Source organism: Balaenoptera borealis (genome assembly GCF_965194805.1).
Source record: "Balaenoptera borealis genome assembly, chromosome: 13".
Classification (NCBI taxonomy): domain Eukaryota; kingdom Metazoa; phylum Chordata; class Mammalia; order Artiodactyla; family Balaenopteridae; genus Balaenoptera; species Balaenoptera borealis.
In genome coordinates this window covers 39,270,118-39,292,593 of record NC_138870.1, presented here as the reverse complement: position 1 = coordinate 39,292,593, position 22,476 = coordinate 39,270,118, and the positions used below count along the sequence as shown (strand labels likewise).

Here is a 22,476-nt window from a genome sequence, read left to right as displayed (position 1 = left end):
GTCGCCCTGGTGCGCGCCCCCGCCCCCCACCGTAATCCGCCTCCCGGAGCATCGGGCTCCTCAGCACCCACTGGGACCTCCAGGTTACAGGGCTGCCTGGGCGCCGCTTCCCTGCGGAATCGCCCGACCCTGGGTTTGGGCTGAACTGTAGTCAGAGAAGGTACAAGTGCATATGGCGGCAAAAGGAATTTCGCGGTAAGCGCGTCACGGAGTTTCGGGTGCCTTTCACAGGCTGTCTTCGGCTTAGGAAGGTGGTGCTACGATTTTGAGAGTCCTTTGTGTCTCACTCTGCGGCGCGGACCCGGTTTTTATTGCACTGGTTCTACGGTGAAAACCTCACTGCCACCAGGATCACATACTTTCGCATACGAATCCCTGGTGATGTATTTAATGAGTGAAAAAAGACCCGAGAGCTAGGAAACAGGATTTATTTGCATTTGGAAAGGAATCTGACATCTCTGCCGTGGGTTTAAAAATTTTTAATATAAGGGGGAGGTGAGAATAAATCTATGGTTTGCAGACTGCTGGGCCCAACAAGGCTGTAATTTGTCACCTTGATAGAAGAAACTGTGCAGCAACTCGTGCTTCTTCTGACGTCAGAAGGACAACTGAAATAAAACCTGAGCCAGGCGGCTGGCTGGCCTCCTTGTTAAATATCTCTCGCTGGGTGGGTATTCCTGAAATCTATGCGAAACAGCCAAGTCAGGGCTCTGATCCATGGTGGGCCCCCTGGATTTCAGTTTGGACCCCAATCTCAAAATGGCTTTACTTTTCAGAGTTACTTCAGTTCTCAGTATGTCGCCTTAGGCATCGAGAAACTCACCTAGTTTGGCTCGAGGTCTTAACCTTGATGACGTTTATTCACTTTCTTTTTTCCCTCCAACATATTCAATGAGTTTTTCCTACTGAGGGTTTATGTGGCAGTTAGCAACTAACAAGGTAAAGTTCCTGCTTCTGTGAGACTTCCATTCTCCTGGGGGAAACAGACAATAAAGGTACCTATAAATGAATTTTGGAGATTTGTTCCAGCAATGAAGAAATAAAACAGGATCATGTGATGGGGGAGGGTGCTTGAGACAGATGACCCTCTAGGAGGGCCTGTGTGAGAGGGGACATTTGTCCTGAGACTAAGAGGCCAGGAACCTGGTTATTGCTCGGCTGTCTTTTCCTCCCTCTGGGTGATACTTGAGGGCAAAGACCAGTCTAATTCATTATTGTTCCCCTAATGCCCAGCACAGCGTAGCTGCTTAATAAATGCCTGTTGGATTGAGACCTTGGCCAAAACATCTTGTTCAGCACTTTGTGCTACTGTTGACCATCCCTTTCTTTCTGTATCTCATTATTTGTTCCCCTGTTAAGTTGAAACGTCAGAGTCTTTTTCTACTCTGCTTCTCCTTCTCTCTTACCTTCTCTCCGCTTCTGAGCAGTTACCAGGTGCCTGCAAATGCTCCACAAATGTTTTTTCATCTCCATTCCCACTGCCCGGGTTCAGGTCTCTGTTATCTGACCTAGACAGGGCAATTGCAGCGGTCGGTTGGGATACAAGAACGGTGAAACGGGCATGGAGGTGCCCCGAAGAAACCAGCGCTCAGGGGAGCAGATGCAAGCACAGCACAGTGTGGTAAAGAGTGAAGTAGCCGGCAAAGGAGGTGTGATGGGCTTCTAGTTGATCTCCTCTGTACCAAGCTCTGCTCCCCTAATTCAATCTCGACACTTCCGTGTGATCTATATTTTTAAAACTTATTTTTAAAACTCATCTTGCTTCTGAAAACCTTCAATGGGTTCCAGTTGCCTACAATTAAAGTCTAAATTCCTTAGCTGGGCGCTCGGGACCCTCCACAAGCCTCACCTCTTTCTCCCAGTTCACCCTATACCCTTCCTTTCACTTTTCTGCCTCAATATTGATGTTGATTCCAAACTGGAATGCCTACTGAAATGCTATATATTTGTGAAGGCTTAGCCCAAATGCCACTTTTCTACCTCATCAAATGTGTCCACTGACCACCTCACCTTTTCATAAAGATTTATCTTTCACTTTTTGCACCATCGTCAGTCCAGGTGATGGAAGGTGGAAGATAAGGACATACGCTTTGAATCAGTGCCGGTCTCAACTTACCAGCCTGGGGACCTTGAGCAAGTTGTGTTTTTTTTTAGCATTTCTGAGCCTCATTTTTCCCCCCCATTTGTTGAACGTGGTGGTAGTGGTATGGTGAGTTATTCAGAAGGTTTAATGAGGATAATGGATGTGCAGTGCTTGGCACAGTGTTAGTGGTCCGTATATATTGAATTAAAAGGGACTTCAGGTTTCTCATCTATCAGAGGAGATGGGGGAAGCTGATCAGGAAAGTTCCCCTTATCTCTAATATTCAATGAATATTTAATCATTTGAAAATACTTTTCTGAAAATAATACCTTAATGGAAAATACCTGAACGTTCTCAGTCCCCGGGAGAATGTGCATCTGTGAAAGGTGGTGTGCAGGTTCGTGGAAGGAAGCACATTCCAAATAGCATCATAGACTTCAGAGAAGGACACCTTAGAACACTTACCCTAAATCGAGTCTTTTAAAAACAGTGAGGTGGATGGACCTAGAGTCTGTCCTACAGAGTGAAGTAAGTCAGAAAGAGAAAAACAAATACCGTATGCTGACACATATATATGGAATCTGAAAGAAAAAAAAAGGTTCTGATGAACCTAGGGGCAGGACAGGAATAAAGACACAGACATAGAGAATGGACTTGAGGGCACAGGGAGGGGGAAGGGTAAGCTGGGACGAAGTGAGAGAGTGGCATGGACATATATACACTACCAAATGTAAAATAGATAGCTAGTAGGAAGCAGCTGCATAGCAAAGGGAGATCAGCTCAGTGCTTTGTGACCACCTAGAGGGGTGGGATAGGGAGGGTGGGAGGGAGGCGCAAGAGGGAGGGGATATGGGGATATATGTATGCATATAGCTGATTCATTTTGTTATACAGCAAAAACTAACACAACACTGTAAAGCAATTATACTCCAATAAAGATGTTAAAAATAAATAAATAAAATAAGGGAAGGGTTAAGTATGATAAGGAAAAGAAAAAACATTGTTACAATTATTTCTGGAAGTTGATCGCATTTTATTCATTGGTTTTTCTACTCACCTCCTGTGTGTTAGGGTTACTACTAAGCATAAAGGAGTTCAGTCATAGGGAAGCCCCATGGTTTGGGGAAACTTTGCAAGCAGCCGCGTTGCAATCAAGGAACTCTGCCTCAGGTGAAGCTACAGGGTGTCTTTGCCAACAACTAGCTGGGTCCACTGGGACAACTCAGTTAACATTTTTAATGCCTCGTTTTCTCATCTGTCCAATGCTAACGATAGTGTCCAAGCTGCCAAACTCACAGAGTTGTGAAGGTACAATGAGAACAGAGGTGAGAACATCCTTGAACACGTTAAAAGAACTCAAGATGATAGTCATCTGGAGTTAAACACACTGCTAATCTGCAGTTTTAGGAGATGGGTAGAGATTAACGATTCTCAACGTGAGTTTCACATCAGACTCACCTAGAGTCTTTTAAAAGCTACCAATGCCCAGACTCCATTTCCAGAGATTCAGATTTAGTCATCCTGCGGCAGAGCCCAGACATAGGAATTTAAAAAAAAAAAACAAACAAAAAAAAACAACACCAGGGATAATTCTCATACGCAGTGGTTTAGATTTAAAAACAAGCAAAACAAAAGCAGAAATTAAATGAAGACTTCCATAGATTGTTTGATAAAGTCTTGGTAATGTGAAATCATGAGCTTGACTGGCTTTTCCCCTGACTTGACAAAGCTCACCAGTTGTTGACATCTTGGAGTCCCAGCCTCAGGTTACAATTTATAACCTGCATTTTCCCAGGCATAGAAGCCCATCCAGTGATGCAGCCAGGGCCAAATAAAGATTTAATGTGTGGGTGTCAGTTTCCATCTCTTAGGAGTGACAAAGATGATTGGAAAAGAAAGAGACAATGGAAAGGGAAAGGAAAGGGAAAGGTTATGGCCCAAGGTCTGGGAGTGGGAGGCTCTGAGTGGGAGAGCAGCAGGACAGAGCACAGAGGAAAAGCTGGGCTTGGTTTATTGAACCGGTTTTGTTTATGTTGCAAACTGGTGGCTATAGAACCAAATGAAACCTGTGGGTATATTTTGTGGGCCCTCCATGTTCTCTTAAAATTGTTTGGAATTAGTTGTCAACATTTAAGTACAGTATCAGAATTTCACTTAAAACCTGGATTTCTGGCATTTCTTGAAAAGAAATCAAAAGATCTGTCTTACTTTTACTGAAATAGATGAGACACATGTTCTCCAGTTTCTTGTGCCCAATCTGCTTTGCTCATTCAGCTTACCAACTTGGGCTCCTGCTGCATTTGTTTTTAACCCTTAGTGTTGGGCTGGCCAAAAAGTTCGTTCGGGTTTTCCCATACCATCTTACGGAAAAACCTGAATGAATTTTTTGGCCGACCCAATGTAATCTGTAGATCTTAATGTTGGCAGCACATTAGAATCCCTTACAGAGCATTTAAAATATCCATGCTTAGATTCCATCCTAGACCAATTGAATCAGAAACTGGTGTGCGTTAGGGGGGCAGATTATCACTGTTGTTTTTCTAAAGCTCCCAAGGTGATTCCTATGTGTAGTCAGAACTGAGTACTCCTAGTCTAAAAGTCACCTATTCAAAAGACTTGTCCACAAGCTCATCTTCTTATCTCTGAAATGAAAGTGATTCATTAAGAAACAGTCTACAGAATCATAAATTCAGAGGATTTTAGAACTGGGAGAGATCTTTGAGAGTGCATCAGTTAATCTGAACTTCAGATTCTGTCTAAGACAAAGGTCCAAAGAGAAGAAAAAACTTGTTCAAGGACTATAACGTCATTTGGTATTTAGTTATAGTGTGTTTTATTACATTTTCTCTTTTCAAATAAAGGCATATTTTTTAATGTTTATATTTATAAATGAACCTCCTCACATGCAATTTGAAAGCACTTTGTGATGCTTTCAAATTGTCATTATTTCTGTTTTTCCTAGAGTATTTTGTTGGGAGTTAGCTGTCATAACAGCTAGGCCTTAAAAAAAAACTCCTGTTCATTGTTTTTAGTTCAATAGTAATCCTTGATCAGAGATATTACTATAGCAAAAACATACATGTGCAAAGAAAAAGAATTTCTCAAAGGCTATCATATGCCAAGCTGTCTTTAAACTCTGTATGTAATTATTTAAATCCATGAATTTTCAGTTGATGAGAAAGATTTTTACTTTTGTGGTATTCACACTGCTCAAAGACACTCACTGTTTTAATTAAATTAAACTTTAGTTTTTGTAATGTAATATACAGTCAGTCCTCTTATATCCAGAGTTACAGATGAACTTCATTAACTTCTAGAGTTTATTAATATTTTCTGACTTTGAGAAATCAGAATAGTTTCAAAACATCTGAATATGGGTAGGTTAACTCCCCAACATCATAGGCTGGGCATGTTGATAACAGACATTTAAAAGATCATCTGGGTGAGTCAAAGATTTTTTTTTAAATTTAATTAATTAATTAATTTATTTATGGCTGTGTTGGGTCTTCGTTTCTGTGCGAGGGCTTTCTCTAGTTGCGGCAAGTGGGGACCACTCTTCATCGCGGTGCGTGGGCCTCTCACTATCGCGGCCTCTCTTGTTGCGGAGCACAGGCTCCAGACGTGCAGGCTCAGTCGTTGTGGCTCACGGGCCCAGTCGCTCCGCGGCATGTGGGATCTTCCCAGACCAGGGCTCGAACCCGTGTCCCCTGCGTTGGCAGGCAGATTCTCAACCACCGCGCCACCAGGGAAGCCCCGAGTCAAAGATTTTTTTTTTTTAATTTATTTATTTATTTGTATTTATTTTTGGCTGCATTGGGTCTTCATCACTGCACACGGGCTTTCTCTAGTTGCGGCGAGCAGGGGCTACTCTTCATTGCGGCGCACGGGCTTATTGCTGTGGCTTCTCTTGTTGCGGAGCACGGGCTCTAGGTGCACGGGCTTCAGTAGTTGTGGCGCACGGGCTTAGTTGCTCCGCAGCATGTGGGATCTTCCCGGACCAGGGCTCGAACCCGTGTCCCCTGCATCGGCAGGCGGATTCTTAACCACTGCGCCACCAGGGAAGCCCCCGAGTCAAAGATTTTACTGTAAAAAATAAAACTGTAAAAGTTATAGAAGAAAACATGGGAGGGAACTTCTTAGGAGATAAGGAGTGAAGGAGGCTTTTTTCACTGTAGACTATTTTGTACTTTATGAATGTTGTCCTATGTACGTGTATTACCTAGTCAAATATTTTCCAATAAAATGAAATCGTTAAGTAAAAAAATAAAAATTAAGAAAATAAAAGATCATCTGGGAAGCTGAACAGCGTTGTGGGATGGTAGGAGCAGGTGCTGGGATACTGTGAACAAGATAGGACGCAGGGGGCAGTCTGTCCAAGGAAGTGAGCAGCTCACCTCTACCCCATGCAGAAATGGTCAGTCCTCATCCTCTGGTGAGCTTCCTTTAACGTGGGGCTTCTCACCCTCGGCACTCTGGGCATTTGGGGCCAGATAAGGCTTTGTTGCGGACAGCCACCCTGTGTATGGTGTGTAGCAGCAACTCTCTCCACTAGAAGGCTGCGACACCCTCTCACTTGTGACAACGAAAAATGTCTCCAGGCATGGTCAGATGTCCCTTGGGGGGGGGGGGGGCGCCAAAATGGTCCCCAGTTGAGAACCACTGCTCTAATACAACCCTTTCTCTGAACTTGTAGAAATCATGCCAAGAGTTCTCAAACATTCCAGGCATAGTGGCCAGGATGTTCATGATAAATACCTTACATTCATATAGTACTTTACAGTTTTAAATGCACTTTCACGTAATTCTCACATGCCCGGATCAAATGTAAAAGAAATTAAGTGGCAGACTTAATGAAAACTGTGCTGTGGGGCTGCATGTGTCGCTTCCTTTAACTTCCCATTTTTGTTATGTTTTCCTGTGAAATTGTGTTTGTGAGGATTGCTGCTGTATTGTCTATAGACAGATTATCATAGCTTGCTTTTTCAGTTGAGTCATCACCATTATTGTTCACATATTTACTATCACCGTGTGCTAGGGCGCTAAGAGGGCTGTGGTCCCTGTCCTCGAGAAGCTGAAAATGTATAATAATTAGGGAACTGGCTAACTCCATAAGGAGATCATGAAAATATATAAGAACCCTTGCTATAAGCCAATGAGTAATCTATACAAAAGCACTGTAAGAATTCATCACAGGTAAATAATCAATCACGAGCTGGTCATTGGAGGAAGACCTCACAGAGAAGGTTGGCTTGAAATTAAAAAAAAAAAAAAAAAAAAGCATGCAAGCCAGCAAGATGGGCTTTGAAAGAAATGTTGTACTTAAATGAGCATGAGCTTGATGGGAAAGGGGTTTGTGGGAAGTATGTTAGGACCAAGATGGTGGAAGCAAAGCAGGAAACTGCTTATAAGTAGATCCATCACAGGAATGCAAGGTTCAGAAGGAACATGGTGGGAGAGAAGTTTAAAGAGAGAGTTAAGAGCAATCTGGGCCTTGAATTTGAGGTTCAGGGATTCAGCTATTAGGAACAGTTATGATTGGCAAGGGGGGGAAGAGGAATGTGCAAGACATGGATTTTCAGGAAGAACCTGCGTCTTCCTGAAGTGGGTAGGGCTCAGGAGGCAGCACGGGGGGAAGCGACTGGCCAGGCTAGGACTGTGGAGCCGGGAGGAATGAGAGGAAGGAAGGGACGGTATGAAAGAATGTTGACAGGACCTGGGGACTGATTAGATATCCGGGTTCCATGTCTGAGTGAGGAGGGGAACGAACATTATCGTGAACAGAAATAGAAAAGCTGATGTGTGAGGTCGGGTGATGTGTTCAGTGAGGCACGTGGAGTTGGAGGTCATGGCAAACATCCACGTGGAGAGGTCCGGCGGGCAGCTGGGGTCCGAAAAGAATTTGTGGAAATTTTTCTGAGCAGGAGGGAACCTGAGAGATTGCCTCTCCCCTGCAGCCTTCTAAGTTTACAGATGAAGAAACACGTGCCATGTTAAGTGACGTGATCATTAGCAAGTAGTATTTATGAGGAAGATCCTATTTCAAAACGCAGAGGATTTCTAGTTTTGTAAAATGAAAAGGCCTGGGGGGGAGAAAAGATATGAAAGATGCCCTTGTGGGGGTGAAGCCTGACACTTCAGGCTTGAAACTTACAAAGGAAAGAGTTTGGAGTGTGCAGAGGGAAGAGTGGAGGGAGAAGGGCTGCCCTCACACTGAGGGTGGGAGGCAGACAGGAGCTGGCAAAGGAGGCAGGAAGCAGCGTGTAGGAGGGTGCGGTGAGGAGCAAGCCGGTGGAGGTCGGGAAACCGTGACCCTCCTGTGCAGGGAAGTGAAGGGATGAGGACTGAGAAAAGGCCACTTGCCTTGATTAGGAAGAGGTAGCAATAGTAGCAGCGACAGTCACCCTCGCTTACCAGAATCGGGCCGAGCATGGACCCAAACATGGAATCTTTATAAGGACTCTGTAAGGTGGGTACCACTTTATCTCCATTTTACAGATGAGGACGCTGAGGTAAAGAGAAGTTAACCTACTTGCCCAGGGTCAACACAGCTCCTGAAGGGTGAAGCCCGGGTTTGCCAGTGGATCCTGGGTTCAGGGGAGTGATGAGGACAGGGGCAAGTTGTTCAGACTGTTGGCAGTAAAGACAGGAGGGAGGGGTGATAGTTCAAGGTTACTTTCCAGATATGAAGCTGAGCGTGATTCACAGAAGTCAGGGAAGCCAGTAGAGAGAAAGTGGGAGGCCAAGCCCTAGCAGAGCTGAGACATGAACGCTAGAGTTTTTGTTTGTTTGGAGTTTTGAGTAAGAAGAGAGAAAACACCTTTTCTTCTGAGAATGCTTACTGGGTCCCAGCCTTTCACTCCTGAAGGCCATTCCCCACCTCCCGAGGACTCCAGGTTTTCAAAGACTATCAATTTTAAGCTTTTATTTTAGTTGAAGTATAACTGATATGGAATGCAACATCTGGTTCTTAAGTATACTGTTTAGTGAGTTTTGACTACAACTTGAAAATATTAATTCACTTCCCGCTTTTTTTACTCAAAGATATATAACATTGCCAGTCAGAATCTAGGATTATCACATCAAGTTAAGGCAATCTTGCCAAAAGCAAGGACTCTTGACGTTTTAGTTAACCTGTTTAGCCTGTTTGAGGCCCTTTGAAATACAGTGAACAGCCCGGTGAGTCAAGGACCTCAAGTGTGTAAATAGGCTCAGTTGGTTATGGAAAGAGATGGCAGGAAGACCAGGACCATCATTGGCCTTACGCCTAACACATTCTCAAAACCACTGACCTAGCTGTCATAATTGATCTTCAGGAGCTGAGCTGGGAGAGGTGTGATCTTATTCTTCAGAATAAAAAAAATAATAGTGATTCATAACAATTTTGAAATTAAGTGTATGTGACTGGATATTTAATGTCATAAAGGAATTCTTGTTACATTTTAGGTGTGATCATGATATGATGATACTGTTTTAAAAATAGATCTGACCTTTTAGAGATATGTGCTGAAATAGTTACAAATGATAGGATATCTGGAATCTTTTGTTAAATAATTATATGTGATGGTGGGGGTGAAACTTCAACAAGACTGGCCTGAAATGATCCTTGTTGAAGTTGCTACGTGGATGTTCATTATTCTATTCTGTCCACTTTTATATATGTTTAAAATTTTCATAATAAAATATTTCAGAGGGAGGAAAAAATAAAATTAAGAATATCAGTCAGGGTTTAGCTGCATATTAACAGAGATCTTTCTATGTATGTTAAGCAAAAGGGATTGAATATGGGGAATTAAGGCCTGTAAAATTGTTAGGAAAGATGGTAGACCAGGCTTTAGTCTGGGTCTCTAGGAAGAATCACCAGAACACCACCACTCAGCTGGCTTTAGGGGCTGCTTTTGTGCCTCGCATCAGGAAGCCAGGAAGCCAGTTTCTCATTGTTTGAACATATGCTCCAGGAGCACGTCACTTAGGCCAAATCTGATGATCGGGAATTCATAGCCACAGTTGTTGGCTCCAGTGCTGTCTGTGGCATCTGCTAGAATTGTACCAGCAAAATGGGTGCCTGGGCCCCACCACTTTGCTCTCTGATTGGTGGAATCTAAATCTTCTCTAGACCCCTAGCTGCAAAGGAATGTGGGAAATGTAGTTTTCAACTCTCCATCCTCTAGATGCAGAACTGGACTAGAAAGAAGTGGGAACACATTTTGAGTGGGTCAATCCATCACACAGTGTCTCAGCGATTGAAATTGTATTTTTGTTTATTTATCCCCAAAAGTAATTTTGGACAATGTTTGAGTTATAGTATATTTTTTGGTTTGGTTTTCTCTCTACAATTTTTTAATCAGCTTTTGCTAAACCAATATAACCTCTTATTGCTCAAGAACATGTACCTTGCTCCCTCTGCTGTAGCTAGATTCATCTGAGTGGGTGTTCTCTGCACATCTGGCCTCCATGTCTTTGCCTGTGCCGTTTCCAGCGCAAGGAATGCCTTCCCTACCCCAGTCTAAATCCTGTCTATTTTTAGACATAGTTCAACATAGTTCATAGTTCTTTGTAAAACCTTACCTGATTTCTCCAGGCTCCAATTTCCTTCCTCCCTCCCCCCACCCGCCTCCTTCCCTCCCTCCCTCCCTTCTTTCCTTCCTTCCCTCCTTCCTTCCTGTATGTACCTATGTATGTATGCATGTCTCTGAAATCTTTCTGGACTTATTCTTTGTTCTCCTGTACAGTTTGGTCTCTATCATGCAAATGTTTTATGATATACTGTCACTTTATATGGGAAGGTCTTTCTTGTTTCAGTAGGTTGTAAGCAACGTAAGACCAACGTAAGACCAAACAAGATTTCTTTAACTATCCTCTCCTTTGATGCATATCACCATGAAGAGTAGAGAAGAAGTTTCTGTATTTTACATTGGTACTATTAGTAAAACGTACCAATAAGCATGGCAAGATAATAATGCATCTTAAGAATACCTCACAAGATTGCAGTAAAGGATCAGAAATATTCTGTGCTGAGTAAACCGTCATTTGTAACCTATTATAAATGTTGGGAGATAGTAATTGTGGTTGGGTTAATGTCAAGATGGTCACATGATGACCCCATTCGGTCTTTTAATTAACTGTATAGTCTGATAATTGCTTCAGTCTTTCAGTGAAACTATAATTCTTTTGTTTCTTAAACTCAATCTGCACTTCCTGTGTCTTTGTCGTTGGCCGTGTTCTCCTTCATTGAAAAGTCTCAGCTCAGGGCCCATCTCCACCTGTCAGTCTCCTGTCCACCAGGCAGTGTGACTGTCTAGCAGTAGTAGGTTGGATGTCAATTTATGGCACAATCAAGCGGTAAGGAGCATTTGCCGTAATGGTGTAGACCCATGTTTACGGACATAACTCAGGATAGGAGACCATATCTTGTTAAGTGAAAAAATATGTTTTAAAAACTCTATAGTATGATTTCCATTTTTGTAAATGTATACATATTTTTTAAAAATTTGTACTCATTCTTTTCATTTAACAGATATTTATCGAGTGCCTATTGTGTGTCAGGCACTATATCTATGTGCGTAGAAAAACCCTTGAAGGTTATACTCCAATATATATACAGCGATCATCTCTGCTTGCTGAGATAACAGGTGACTTTTTTCTTTTTATTTGTTCTTTCTTTCATTTGCAAGCTTGTATTTTCTAATTTTTCTACAAAGACCTGTATTATTTATTAGTAAGGAACTAATGTATTTTTAAAAAACACTTCTGTTCTTCAAAATTCATACTATGTAATATTACATGAAAAACAATAGACTGAAAACAGTCTAAATTTCCAATGTTAAATAAAAAAGAGAGAGGAGAGAGAGCTAGAGAGGAAGAAAGAAAGGAAAAGAAAAAAAGAAGAAAAGAAGGGAGGAAGCACATGAAACTCTAACAGTGGCCCATTTTGAGTGGTGGGGTTTCTTGTACAATGTTTGCTCTAAAGATTCTACAGTGGTCATATATTAGCTTTAGAACCAGAAAAATTTTTTTTTCTTTTTCAAGAGCCAGTTCAAATGTGATTTTTCTGTGAAACTGCCTCAGATCCTTTTCAGACTTTTAAAATCCTTTCATCACCTAGCACTCAATAAATATATAATAAATTGAATGGATAGTACTTCCTAAGTGTGGCCTCAACCTTAGTGACAGATGTCACTAACTTTGTTAATTTTCCCCATTTTTCCAGTTTTTATTTTCAAGAATAAGTTAGATTTCAGATAGGTTATTTCACAACAATAAAAATTTATCCTAAATTAAAAAAAAAAAGAAAAGAAAAGGAGGTTACAATACAGAGAACATGCAGAGATACGAAAGACCATATGAGGACAGAGCAAGAAGACAGCTATCTGTAAGCCAAGGAGAGAGGCCTCAGAAGAAATAAAACTTGCCATTACCTTAATCTTGGACTTCTGGAACTGCGAAAAAAATAAATTTCTCTTTAAGCCAAAGGCAAAAATGTATCCTATGTGATTAACTTAGTACTGGCATTTGCCTAATACTGACATAATTTTAGTGGCCAGAACTTACTCTATTCTTTTTATTCTTTTCCTTTTTTGTCCATTGCACATGTGTGTGTGTGTGTGTGTGTGTGTGTGTAGTATATATTTGTATTCACACACATATATTGATATGAAAGTTTACATTCAAACAGTAGATTCCAGATCTGTTGTTAGTCAACTTTTCCTCTCCTCAGAAATTTTTTGTCTAGTGCCCTGTTTCCTACAAGTTTGTAGAGAGAAAAGGACTCCTTAACCCAGATTGGAAATGCCATCCACTGAGTGAACTTTTTTTTTAAGATTTATTTTATTATTTATTAATTTATTTCTTTGGCTGTGTCAGATCTTAGTTGTGGCACGCGGGATCTTTTTTGAGGCATGCGGGACTCTTCGTTGTGGTGCGCGGGCTTCTCTCTAGTTGTGGCGTGCAGGCTTTCTCTTCTCTAGTTGTGGGGCACGGGTTCTAGAGCACGTGGGCTCTGTAGTTTGCGGCACACAGGCTCTAGTTGAGGCACGCAAGCTCAGTAGTTGTGGCGTGCAGGCTTAGTTGCCCCGTGGCATGTGGGATCTTAGTTCCCTGACCAGGGATCGAACCCCCGTCCCCTGCATTGTAAGGCGTATTCTTTACCACTGGACCACCAGGGAAGTCCCCACTGAGTGAACTTTCTAGCAGCCCTACAGTATCACTTTAGTAGCCTCTGAGGGAGTCATACAGGCAAGAGCCAGTGTGGCAAGACTCCTAGGGGTTACCCAGCCCAGTCCATTTGTGCAGCTTTCTTCAGAGGGGGCCGAGGGGTGACAAGGGGGTTTAACCTTTCTAATGCACTTCCAACTTCTGCAAAGTAAAGACAGGCTGTAAATGCTGCTGCTGTGTGAAGACACTAAAATCAATTAGTCATGGCCCAGGCTCCAGCACTACCACCCTAGCTGGAAGAATCAGCCCTGAGCTGCCAGGGTAGCCTTAGACCAGGAGTTCAGGGAGCTCCAATCTCCCATCCTGGCTTCCTGCTTTCCAGGAGAAGCCCTGCCCTGCAGGAAGGGTGAGGCTCCTGGAATCTGAGGTATTAGACATTATTTATCTTGTGGAAGCTGTAAAGGATCCTGGAACCAGGGAAGATTCATTCTAGACAGGAGATGGTGTGAATGGAAAGGAGTAAGGTGGGGCCTGGCTGTGGGGAAGAGAAGAAGGAAATTCTTTTTTGTTTTTTAACATCTTTATTGGAGTGTAATTGCTTTACAATGGTGTGTTAGTTTCTGCTGTATAACAAAGTGAATCAGCTATACATATACATATATCCCCATATCCCCTCCCTCTTGCGTCTCCCTCCCACCCTCCCTATCCCACCCCTCTAGGTGGTCACAAAGCACTGAGCTGATCTCCCTGTGCTATACAGCTGCTTCCCACTAGCTATCTATTTTACATTTTGTAGTGTATATATGTCCATGCCACTCTCTCACTTCGTCCCAGCTTACCCTTCCCCCTCCCCATGTCCTCAAGTCCATTCTCTAGTAGGTCTGCGTCTTTATTCCCGTCTTGCCCCTAGGTTGAGAAGAAGGAAATTCTTAAAGAAGTGTCATTCTAGGGTACTTTCTAGGGGTCCTGAAAATATTATCAGTTAGCAAAATGCTTCTTCGGATATACTAGGATGCTTAGATGGGCACATTGGAGCTTTGACTGTTAACTAGGTTACAGTTATCTTATGGAATTCAGGATCAGACAAAATATCAAAACATCATCCAAGGCGGATCATCCATTGGAGGTTAAAAAAAAAATCTCGCTGACATTCTGCTTCATTCCATGATCCCCGTCGCCCCACCGAGATTATCTTAGTGAGGCCCCTATACCTTTACAGGCCTTACTTTTGAAGTTGCATTTACTTCTTAAAAGGGTTCCTGGACCCATTTCCAACGTGTGTGTGTGTGTGTGTGTGTAGGCTTCCCCACACCATCAATTGTCAATTCAATTCTGACACTATCCACCGGTAGATAGAATGAGATTCTACGGGTCAAGGGCTCCATGCCACAAGCCCGCCCTTCACTTCAGACACCAATCACAAGCCCAGGTTATTGCCTGTGCTCCTGACCGACTGGCCATAAATCAGAGGTTTCCATGACCCCCTCCTTGGGTTCCATTAATTTGCCAGAAGAGCTCACAGAACTCAGGAAAACCCGTTTGCTCACTAGGTTACCAGTTTATTCCAAAAGATATCAGAGGATACAAATCAACAGCCAGATGTAGAGATACACAGGACGAGGTCCTCAACATAGGCGCTTCTGTCCTTGTGGAGCTTGGTGCCCAGTACGTGGTGTTCTGGGTCCCTAGTATGGATATGCTTTGAATCTCCTCCTTTTTTTGCTTTTTACGGAGGCTTCATTACATAGGCATGATTGATGAACTCATTGGCCATTAGTGATTGATTCAAGCTCTGGCCTGTCTCCTCTCCCCGGAAATCACGGGCTGGGGCTGAAAATTTCAACCCTCTAATCACACGTTTGGCTCCACTGGCAACCAGCCCCCATCCTTAGGTGCTTTCCCAAAGTCACCTCATTAATATACCAAAGGACATTTATCACTCTCAACACTTAGGAAATTCTAAGGGTTTGGGGAGCTGTGAACCAGAAATAGGAACGAAGACCAACTATGTATTCTTTATAATAAATCACAGTACCACACCTCTGTTGCCACCTGCTTTTTGATTTGTGATGCTGTGTGTCTGAAACTCTTTACCCCCTTATATATTATTGGTGACCACTCAGAAATTTAAATCTCAGTCATTCATGTGGGAGAAAATGTGAACTCGGCAAGTCTTTCATTTCTGTGAGGAAATATAGTTTCAGGTGGATTAACCTAAATCCCCTGAGTATGAGTTTTTAATTCCCTAACTCCCTGACATGGAGTGATTTCATTGAAGAGACTGATTTAATCTCTTGCAGTTGATGGATAAACTGTTTGCTAAATTTCAAAACACAGATTTGTCCTTTGCTACTTGACCTCCAGGTTGAGTGGTTGATCCTGCATGATGCCATTTATTGAGGATTTGCATTTTTATTAAACTGGGATTGCTAAATCAGAGGTGCTTTTGTGTCTGTTCAGTCTGTACCCAGCTATATGTGTGCCCTGTGGTCTGACGCATTAAAATAACCTATTCACTTTCCTTTTAAACGCACTGCTTCATAAAAGGGCATCTCTACTGCCTACAGATCACATGGTATTCCTATGAACGTGAGCGTAAAGATTATGGGACATGACTCATTTTATAGTTAAAAATGCAGGAAGATTTATGAAAGACAGAAAATTTACAGCCTCTATAACTTGATGTACCAAGATTGCCTTAATGCTTTGAATAGCAAAATGTAAAAGTTATGTTATCAGCAAATCATTTGTGTGTAATAGCTTATGTGTAATCAGTGGTGATATTCACATGTTTAATTATTTTTCCTTGTGTTGTATTTTAGGGGTGTGAACCTTATATTTTTGCTGCTATCCATTTGTAAATACACTCAGAAAAGGAGGATTTGGACGACAGGTACTTTCTAAACATGATGCATTTCAAAAGTGGACTCGAATTAACTGAATTGCAAAACATGACAGTGCCCGAAGATGATAACATTAGCAATGATTCCAATGATTTCACCGAGGTAGAAAATGGTCAGATAAATAGGTGAGTATTTTTCCACGAACAGTTTCTCTCCAATGAAAGAAATGTCTCTAAAATATTCTGGTTTTCAGTTATTCTCTTGAATTATTCATTACTAAAGTTATGCTCCATTTGAAGATGTAGTTTGAATTTCATATGTGACATCTGTTGGGCATCGTCTGCAATAGCAGATGAAGCAAATAGGAAAGTAATTTAATCATCCTTTCAAATCTTTCAATTGAGTCTAATAAAAATGTATAAATACATTGGACCCCAACCAGCCTTAACTTTTCAAAAGCTCTGTGTTTATGAATCAGACCAACTGTTGGAATTTCACCGCGTGCCATATCTGAATGTGTACTACAGTCATCTGGCCTTGCCCACATGTTAATCAAGGAATGGTCAAAGTCGCATTTGCCAACGTTCCCATGTTAAAACGACAAATACGTCACTACAAGCATCGTTTGTAACATGGATTTTAAGTAATAATAACACAGAGCCAAATGGCTCTATGAGAAATAGTAGATGAAAGAGTACATGAAATGGAGAAATAGTACATGAAACGGAGAAATAGTACATGAAAGAGAAAGAAAAGAAGAGATACAGTGAGTGAGGGAAGGTAGGGGGCGGGTAGGAAGAATGCTGGCCTGGCAGCTCTCACCCTTAGCATTCTCTGACCTTCTGATTTTATTTTTTTATTATTTTTAAAAATGTATTTTATTGAAATATAGTTGACTTACATTGTCATGTTATTTTCTGGTGTACAGCAAAGTGATTCAGTTATACATATATATATATTCTTTTTCATATTCTTTTCCATTATGGCTTATCACAGGATATATATATATATATTTTTTTTTTTTTTAATAAATTTATTTATTTTCATTTTTGGCTGCGTTGGGTCTTCGTTGCTGCGTGCGCGCTTTCTCTAGTTGCGGCGAGCGGGGGCTACTCTTTGTTGCGGTGCACGGGCTTCTCATTGCGGCGGCTTCTCTTGCTGCCGAGCACGGGCTCTAGGTGCGTGGGCTTCAGTAGTTGTGGCACGCGGGCTTCAGTAGTTGTGGCTCGCGGGCTCTAGAGTGCAGGCTCAGTAGTTGTGGCGCACGGGCTTAGTTGCTCCGCGGCATGTGGGATCCTCCCAGACCAGGGCTGGAACCCGTGTCCCCTGCATTGGCAGGCGGACTCCCAACCACTGCACCACCAGGGAAGCCCTATCACAGGATATTGAATATAGTTCCCTGTGCTATACAGTAGGACCTTGTTGTTTATCCATTCTATATATAATAGTTTGCATCTGCTAACCCCAAACTCCCAATCCATCCCTCCCACACCCCCTTCCCACTGGCAACCACAAGTCTGTTCTCTGTGTTTGTGAGTCTGTTTCTGTTTCGTAGATAAGTTCATTTGTGTCATATTTTAGATTCCACATATAAGTGATATCGTATGGAATTTATCTTTCTCTTTCTGACTTACTTCACTTAGTGTGATAATCTCTCTAGGTCCATCCATGTTGCTGCAAATTCTGACCTTCTGATTTTACAGCCAGCTTATATGGATCCCTTAGCAGGAAGCTCTGCAGCTTGGGAGTTAGTGGTGAGGTTTGTTTGAAGCCCGAGGCCTCCTAAAAGGCTGGGAGGAGAGAGTGGACTCTTCGGGGACTACTTACTAGAACACCAACCTACACTTGCGGGAGTGGGGTCAAAAGGAAATTGGGAGGAAGATGAAAACATTATGTCAGCTAACCAGGCATCTTCACCGAAATCATTTCTGATAATCTGCTCTGCATTCTGATACAATGTGTAATTGACTGGGCTGCCATCATTTACAGACACTCAGAAGTTCCAGCCCCGCCCCTCCTCCTTGTTCTCTTCCTGACATATTCTCAGAGGTTAAGTCTCCAGCCCAAATACTTCCTCATTGCCATTCAAGTATCATTCACCATGTGGTATTTCTTATTGTTGAACTCAAGTTTGCTTCTTTCACCTTTTCTGTGTAATTATTAAGAATAACTACCATTTCTTGAGTGCCAGGTGTGATTACATATATTACCACTTATCCTTATAATATCATTTAATGTATTCTTTTGCAAATAAGGAAAATTTAAAAATTCAGTGTACCCTAAGAAAATGGAGGCTTAGAGAAATAGAATAACTTGCTCAAGGGCACACACAGGTCTGTCTGAAATCCCTGTCTTTCCTCTGTGTCCTGCTGCCTCTGATTAAAATGCTCGGGTGTGAATGAAAAAGATAGTCTCTACTATCAATTAAACTCTGCTAAACTCTACCGGTGCTATTTTCTGCTCTGGGCCCCTGGGGTGTTCTGTAGTCACTGCTGACCTCCAGTTAACGGTGGTGGATGGGATTCCAGCTATTTCACAAGTAGCACATTTTAGGTTTATAACAAAGCTTCGTTCCCAAAGCAGTGTAAACCTTCAGGACCTTAAAATGAGAGTCTTTTATAATATTCAGCTTAGGATCTGAACTTGATATTTAAAAGTTTTACTAAGAAAAAGTATTGTTTGGGAGGTGATAACCTCTTGGGGTAGGAGGAGGCACCCCTTCTCGCCCCTTGGGGTGCCTGCCAGGGGAGCTCACTTCCCCAGAGACCATGACTAAGATGTGGGCTGTACAGCCTCTTGTTTTTTGGAATTTGGTTCCACTGTCACAAGTGTGGTGTGATGCATTTATTGCTTTATTTTATCTCCTCTCTTTCATTGACATGGTTTATGAATTTTGCTTCATTTCTGGCTCTAGAACAATGAAAATTAAAAACAACATATTACAGCATGAAGCCAAAAAGGTAAATAAAAATCAAAAAAGACACACCCCCACCACCCCCCCTCCCCCCATGATTTCTGCAAAGCTACACCTAATATTTCTGACTCTTCTGTTAGCTTTTTCACATTGGTGGGAGGAAGGTAGGCCCAATTATATGAATCTAGGCGAACCATCTCCCAAAACAGTGAACTTCTAGGTAACAGTGCCTTTTTTTAGGAAGCTAGAGAAAATGTTGAAAACAAATGTTGACTTCTCATTAGCTGGCGTGTAACTGATAGCTTTGCCTGGAAACTCCCTTCTAGGATACCTTAAGAATCATTTTATTAAGTTTAGTTAAAAATAGAGTAGAGCCGTTTGGGCATTAGGATACCTGCTCTTATTCCAGTTCAGTTGTTTTATTTCATGCCCTAATTCGTGGGTTATAGTCATAGAAACCTATACCTGGAACAGCAAAGCCTTTTTTTTTTTTTTTAACATCTTTATTGGAGTATAATTGCTTTACAAAGCAAAGGCTTTTGAAATGTCCACTGGACCAGTACTGCTGACATTTTAATGTGCATGTGAAACACCTGGAAACCTTGTTAACGTGCAGATTCTGATTCAGTAGCTCTGGTACTGGGCCTGAGATTCTAGTTTCTTACAAGCTTCCAGGTGATGCCCTTACAGCTGGTCCATGGACCACACTTTGAGTAATGAGCTCTAGACATTCCTCTAGATGTGAGCTTCTTGAGAGAAGGACCCATCTTAATCATTTTTATATCTCTTGTACCTTGTAATGATATGATAATAGTGCCTGGAACAGGGCAGACACTACAAAGTATTTGTTAAATGAAAGAGAGAGACAGAGACAGAGAGAGAAGTTAAGTGCGTGGTTTGGATTTCAACTTAAATTGAATCCTGGCTCCATCCATAGGTCTTGTGTGATCTTGTACTTTAAGCCTTAGTTCCATCCCTGTAACACAGGGATAAAAATAATACCTGACCTCCTGGGATTGTTGGGGAATATTAAATGCAATGCTGTTTGTAGGTTAAGGACTCAGGCTGTACCATCAGCCCGCTTAGGTTCAAATCATGGCTCAGCGGTTTAGGTATAATGTAACTTTGGTCAAGTTACTTAATTTCTCCAAAATGGAGCTAAAAATACTACTGACCACATGCAATTATTGTGAAAAGAGATGAGAAAACTCATGTAAAGCACTTGACATGGTGTCTGGCAAGAGTAAGTCTTTTAGTACGAGGAAAGTCTCTAACAGTAAAAGTGCAACCCTCTTTCTTTGGCAAGCGCTTCTTTCTTCTCCACCCAAGGACTAATAATACTGTTTTAGGTTTGGGATGATTGTTGGTTGTTGTTATCTTAAAGTCGTTGAAATAGTAACAGATTATCCTAGCTGTAGCCAAGCAAATATTCACATATTTTAATATTTATCTACTGTTGCCCTAATCTCCATGAATAGTTACTGTTGTTATGACCCAGGAAGCTTCTAACAAAATTTGAGAGTCTTTCATTAAGGTATTTCTTAATGAGGAACTCTTGTCACTACAGCTTACATCAGCCTTTTTTTTCCTTGGTCCCTGTATGTCTTCCGGAGTTCATGAACTACATTTGTATCATTGGGAGGACCCTTGAAAAGTTACCCCTTCTCTTCTTCTAATGTCTTCTCTATACCTTAGGGAAGAAGATACCATAACTTCTTCCCATATTCAGTTTTCATGTCAGAAAATTCTTCCCTGGCTTTAATGGCTCCCGCTACAACGAAGATCTGTTTTCTCCTATTTTGGGTAGAGTTTATCCACCAGATAAGGCTTTTCTCACCTCTCAGTCTTCTCTTTAAATGCCTGCTATTTCTTTAATTCTTTCATGCTTTCCAGTCTCTCGGTTACATGCTTCTTTCCTCCTTTTCTCTTTTCCTTTTTTGTAGACTGTTAGACTTTCAGGGAAAGAGCTAGGAAAGGTCATTTAAGTTCAACCACTCATCTCTTTTGTGTTATAAATCCTCCAATGAAACACTATAATCTAGTAAGAACCTGATTGGTAGAGATTAAAATAGGAAGATTATCTTCCCATTGTACAACCCATCCTTAACTGGATTCTTGTTGTTGATTTATTTTTGGCTTTAAATAACTGCTGTATATTGCTTGTCTCCCTTCACACTACCTCAGTATAATGCCTACATCCTTTTTAAGGCTTTGTCTGTTGAAGGTCAGCATGACAGCCACTGTAGATTTTTGTTTTGTTTTGTTCACAGAACAATTGGCTACCTAAGGGTTGATCAGATTCTGCTTTATGGGTACAGAACGACCCACTGAAAATGATTATTTAATAATACTTTTATCATTCCCAAGACCGCATGTCAAAGGCACCTTCTCCAATAGCTCATTTTTAAGTCAATAAAGAGGTCTTTGCCAGAGGTCAGTGCTTTTTAACACGAAATTGCATTTTTAAAATGGTGAGATAACAGAAACTTGTGATAAGCTGCTTGACCTAGTTGTTATAAATGGACTTTTCCATTACAAAAAGAAAAGGTTGGTTTTATTTTGTTTTTTTAAAAAAAGTTTGCAGAAATACAAAGCGAGCAAGATTTCCCTGCAGCCTAAGCTACTCCCTGGTTCCTCAATGGAAGAGGCTCATTTGGTTTATGGAGGGTTCCTCTGAGTTGCTAACACATGGGCAGGTACATAGAAGGAGGAGCTAAGGCAGTGAGAACATGACACCGCCACTCTGGGTGCAAGATGAGCTTAGTGCCACGGTCGGTGCTACAGAAAAATCGTAAATAGGTCAGAGTCAGAAAACTATGTTCAAACCAGAACATCAGCAGACTCATGGAGGATGAGGGTTGTGAACAGGCAGGAAGGCATTGGCAGAGAGGAGGACGGAGGGTCTCTTGAGGGGAGAGTGGATTCCTAGCGGTACTTGTTTTTCAGTCTCTATTCTCAGAATGCCCTTATCTTGATCCTCCCCGCCTCTTGGGAAGACCATTTGGAAGAGCAGGGGGAGCTAAGATTGAACAGTGAGGCAAAATCAAATTCAGCAGTACCTGGAATTTGCAGGGCGAGCAGTTTGGACTCGAAACTTTTTCAGTGGGAGCACCAGTGAAGATTTTTGGGAAAACCTGTCAAGTCTTGCTGTAGAAAGTAGACAGAAAGAGGCAGAATCGGGAAGCACTCAAAGCACAATGTGTTGTTTTGTTTGTTTTTTTTTTTAACATCTTTATTGGGGTATAATTGCTTTACAATGGTGTGTAAGTTTCTGCTTTATAACAAAGTGAATCAGTTATACATATACATATGTTCCCATATCTCTTCCCTCTTGCGCCTCCCTCCCTCCCACCCTCCCTATCCCACCTCTCTAGGTGGTCACAAAACACAGAGCTGATCTCCCTGTGCTATGCGGTTGCTTCCCACTAGCTATCTATTTTACGTTTGGTAGTGTATATATGTCCATGCCACTCTCTCACTTTGTC

The 22,476-nt window shown here is 41.8% G+C and overlaps 1 protein-coding gene across 4 annotated transcripts in view; it reads left to right on the top strand.

Moving 5' to 3' along the window:
- The window catches only part of SLC38A1 (solute carrier family 38 member 1), a 70,442-nt gene that overhangs the window by 1,530 nt on the left and 46,436 nt on the right, over window positions 1-22,476 (top strand). For 2 of the 4 annotated variants that reach the window (XM_082349445.1, XM_082349444.1), the window contains exons 2-3: window positions 11,598-11,712; window positions 16,057-16,262. In XM_082349445.1, the coding sequence (XP_082205571.1) occupies window positions 16,141-16,262 (122 nt within the window). In that variant the 5' untranslated portion in view covers window positions 11,598-11,712; window positions 16,057-16,140. The remainder of the gene's footprint in view (window positions 1-11,597; window positions 11,713-16,056; window positions 16,263-22,476) is intronic. The other 2 variants (XM_082349446.1, XM_082349447.1) reach the window with 1 other exon arrangement.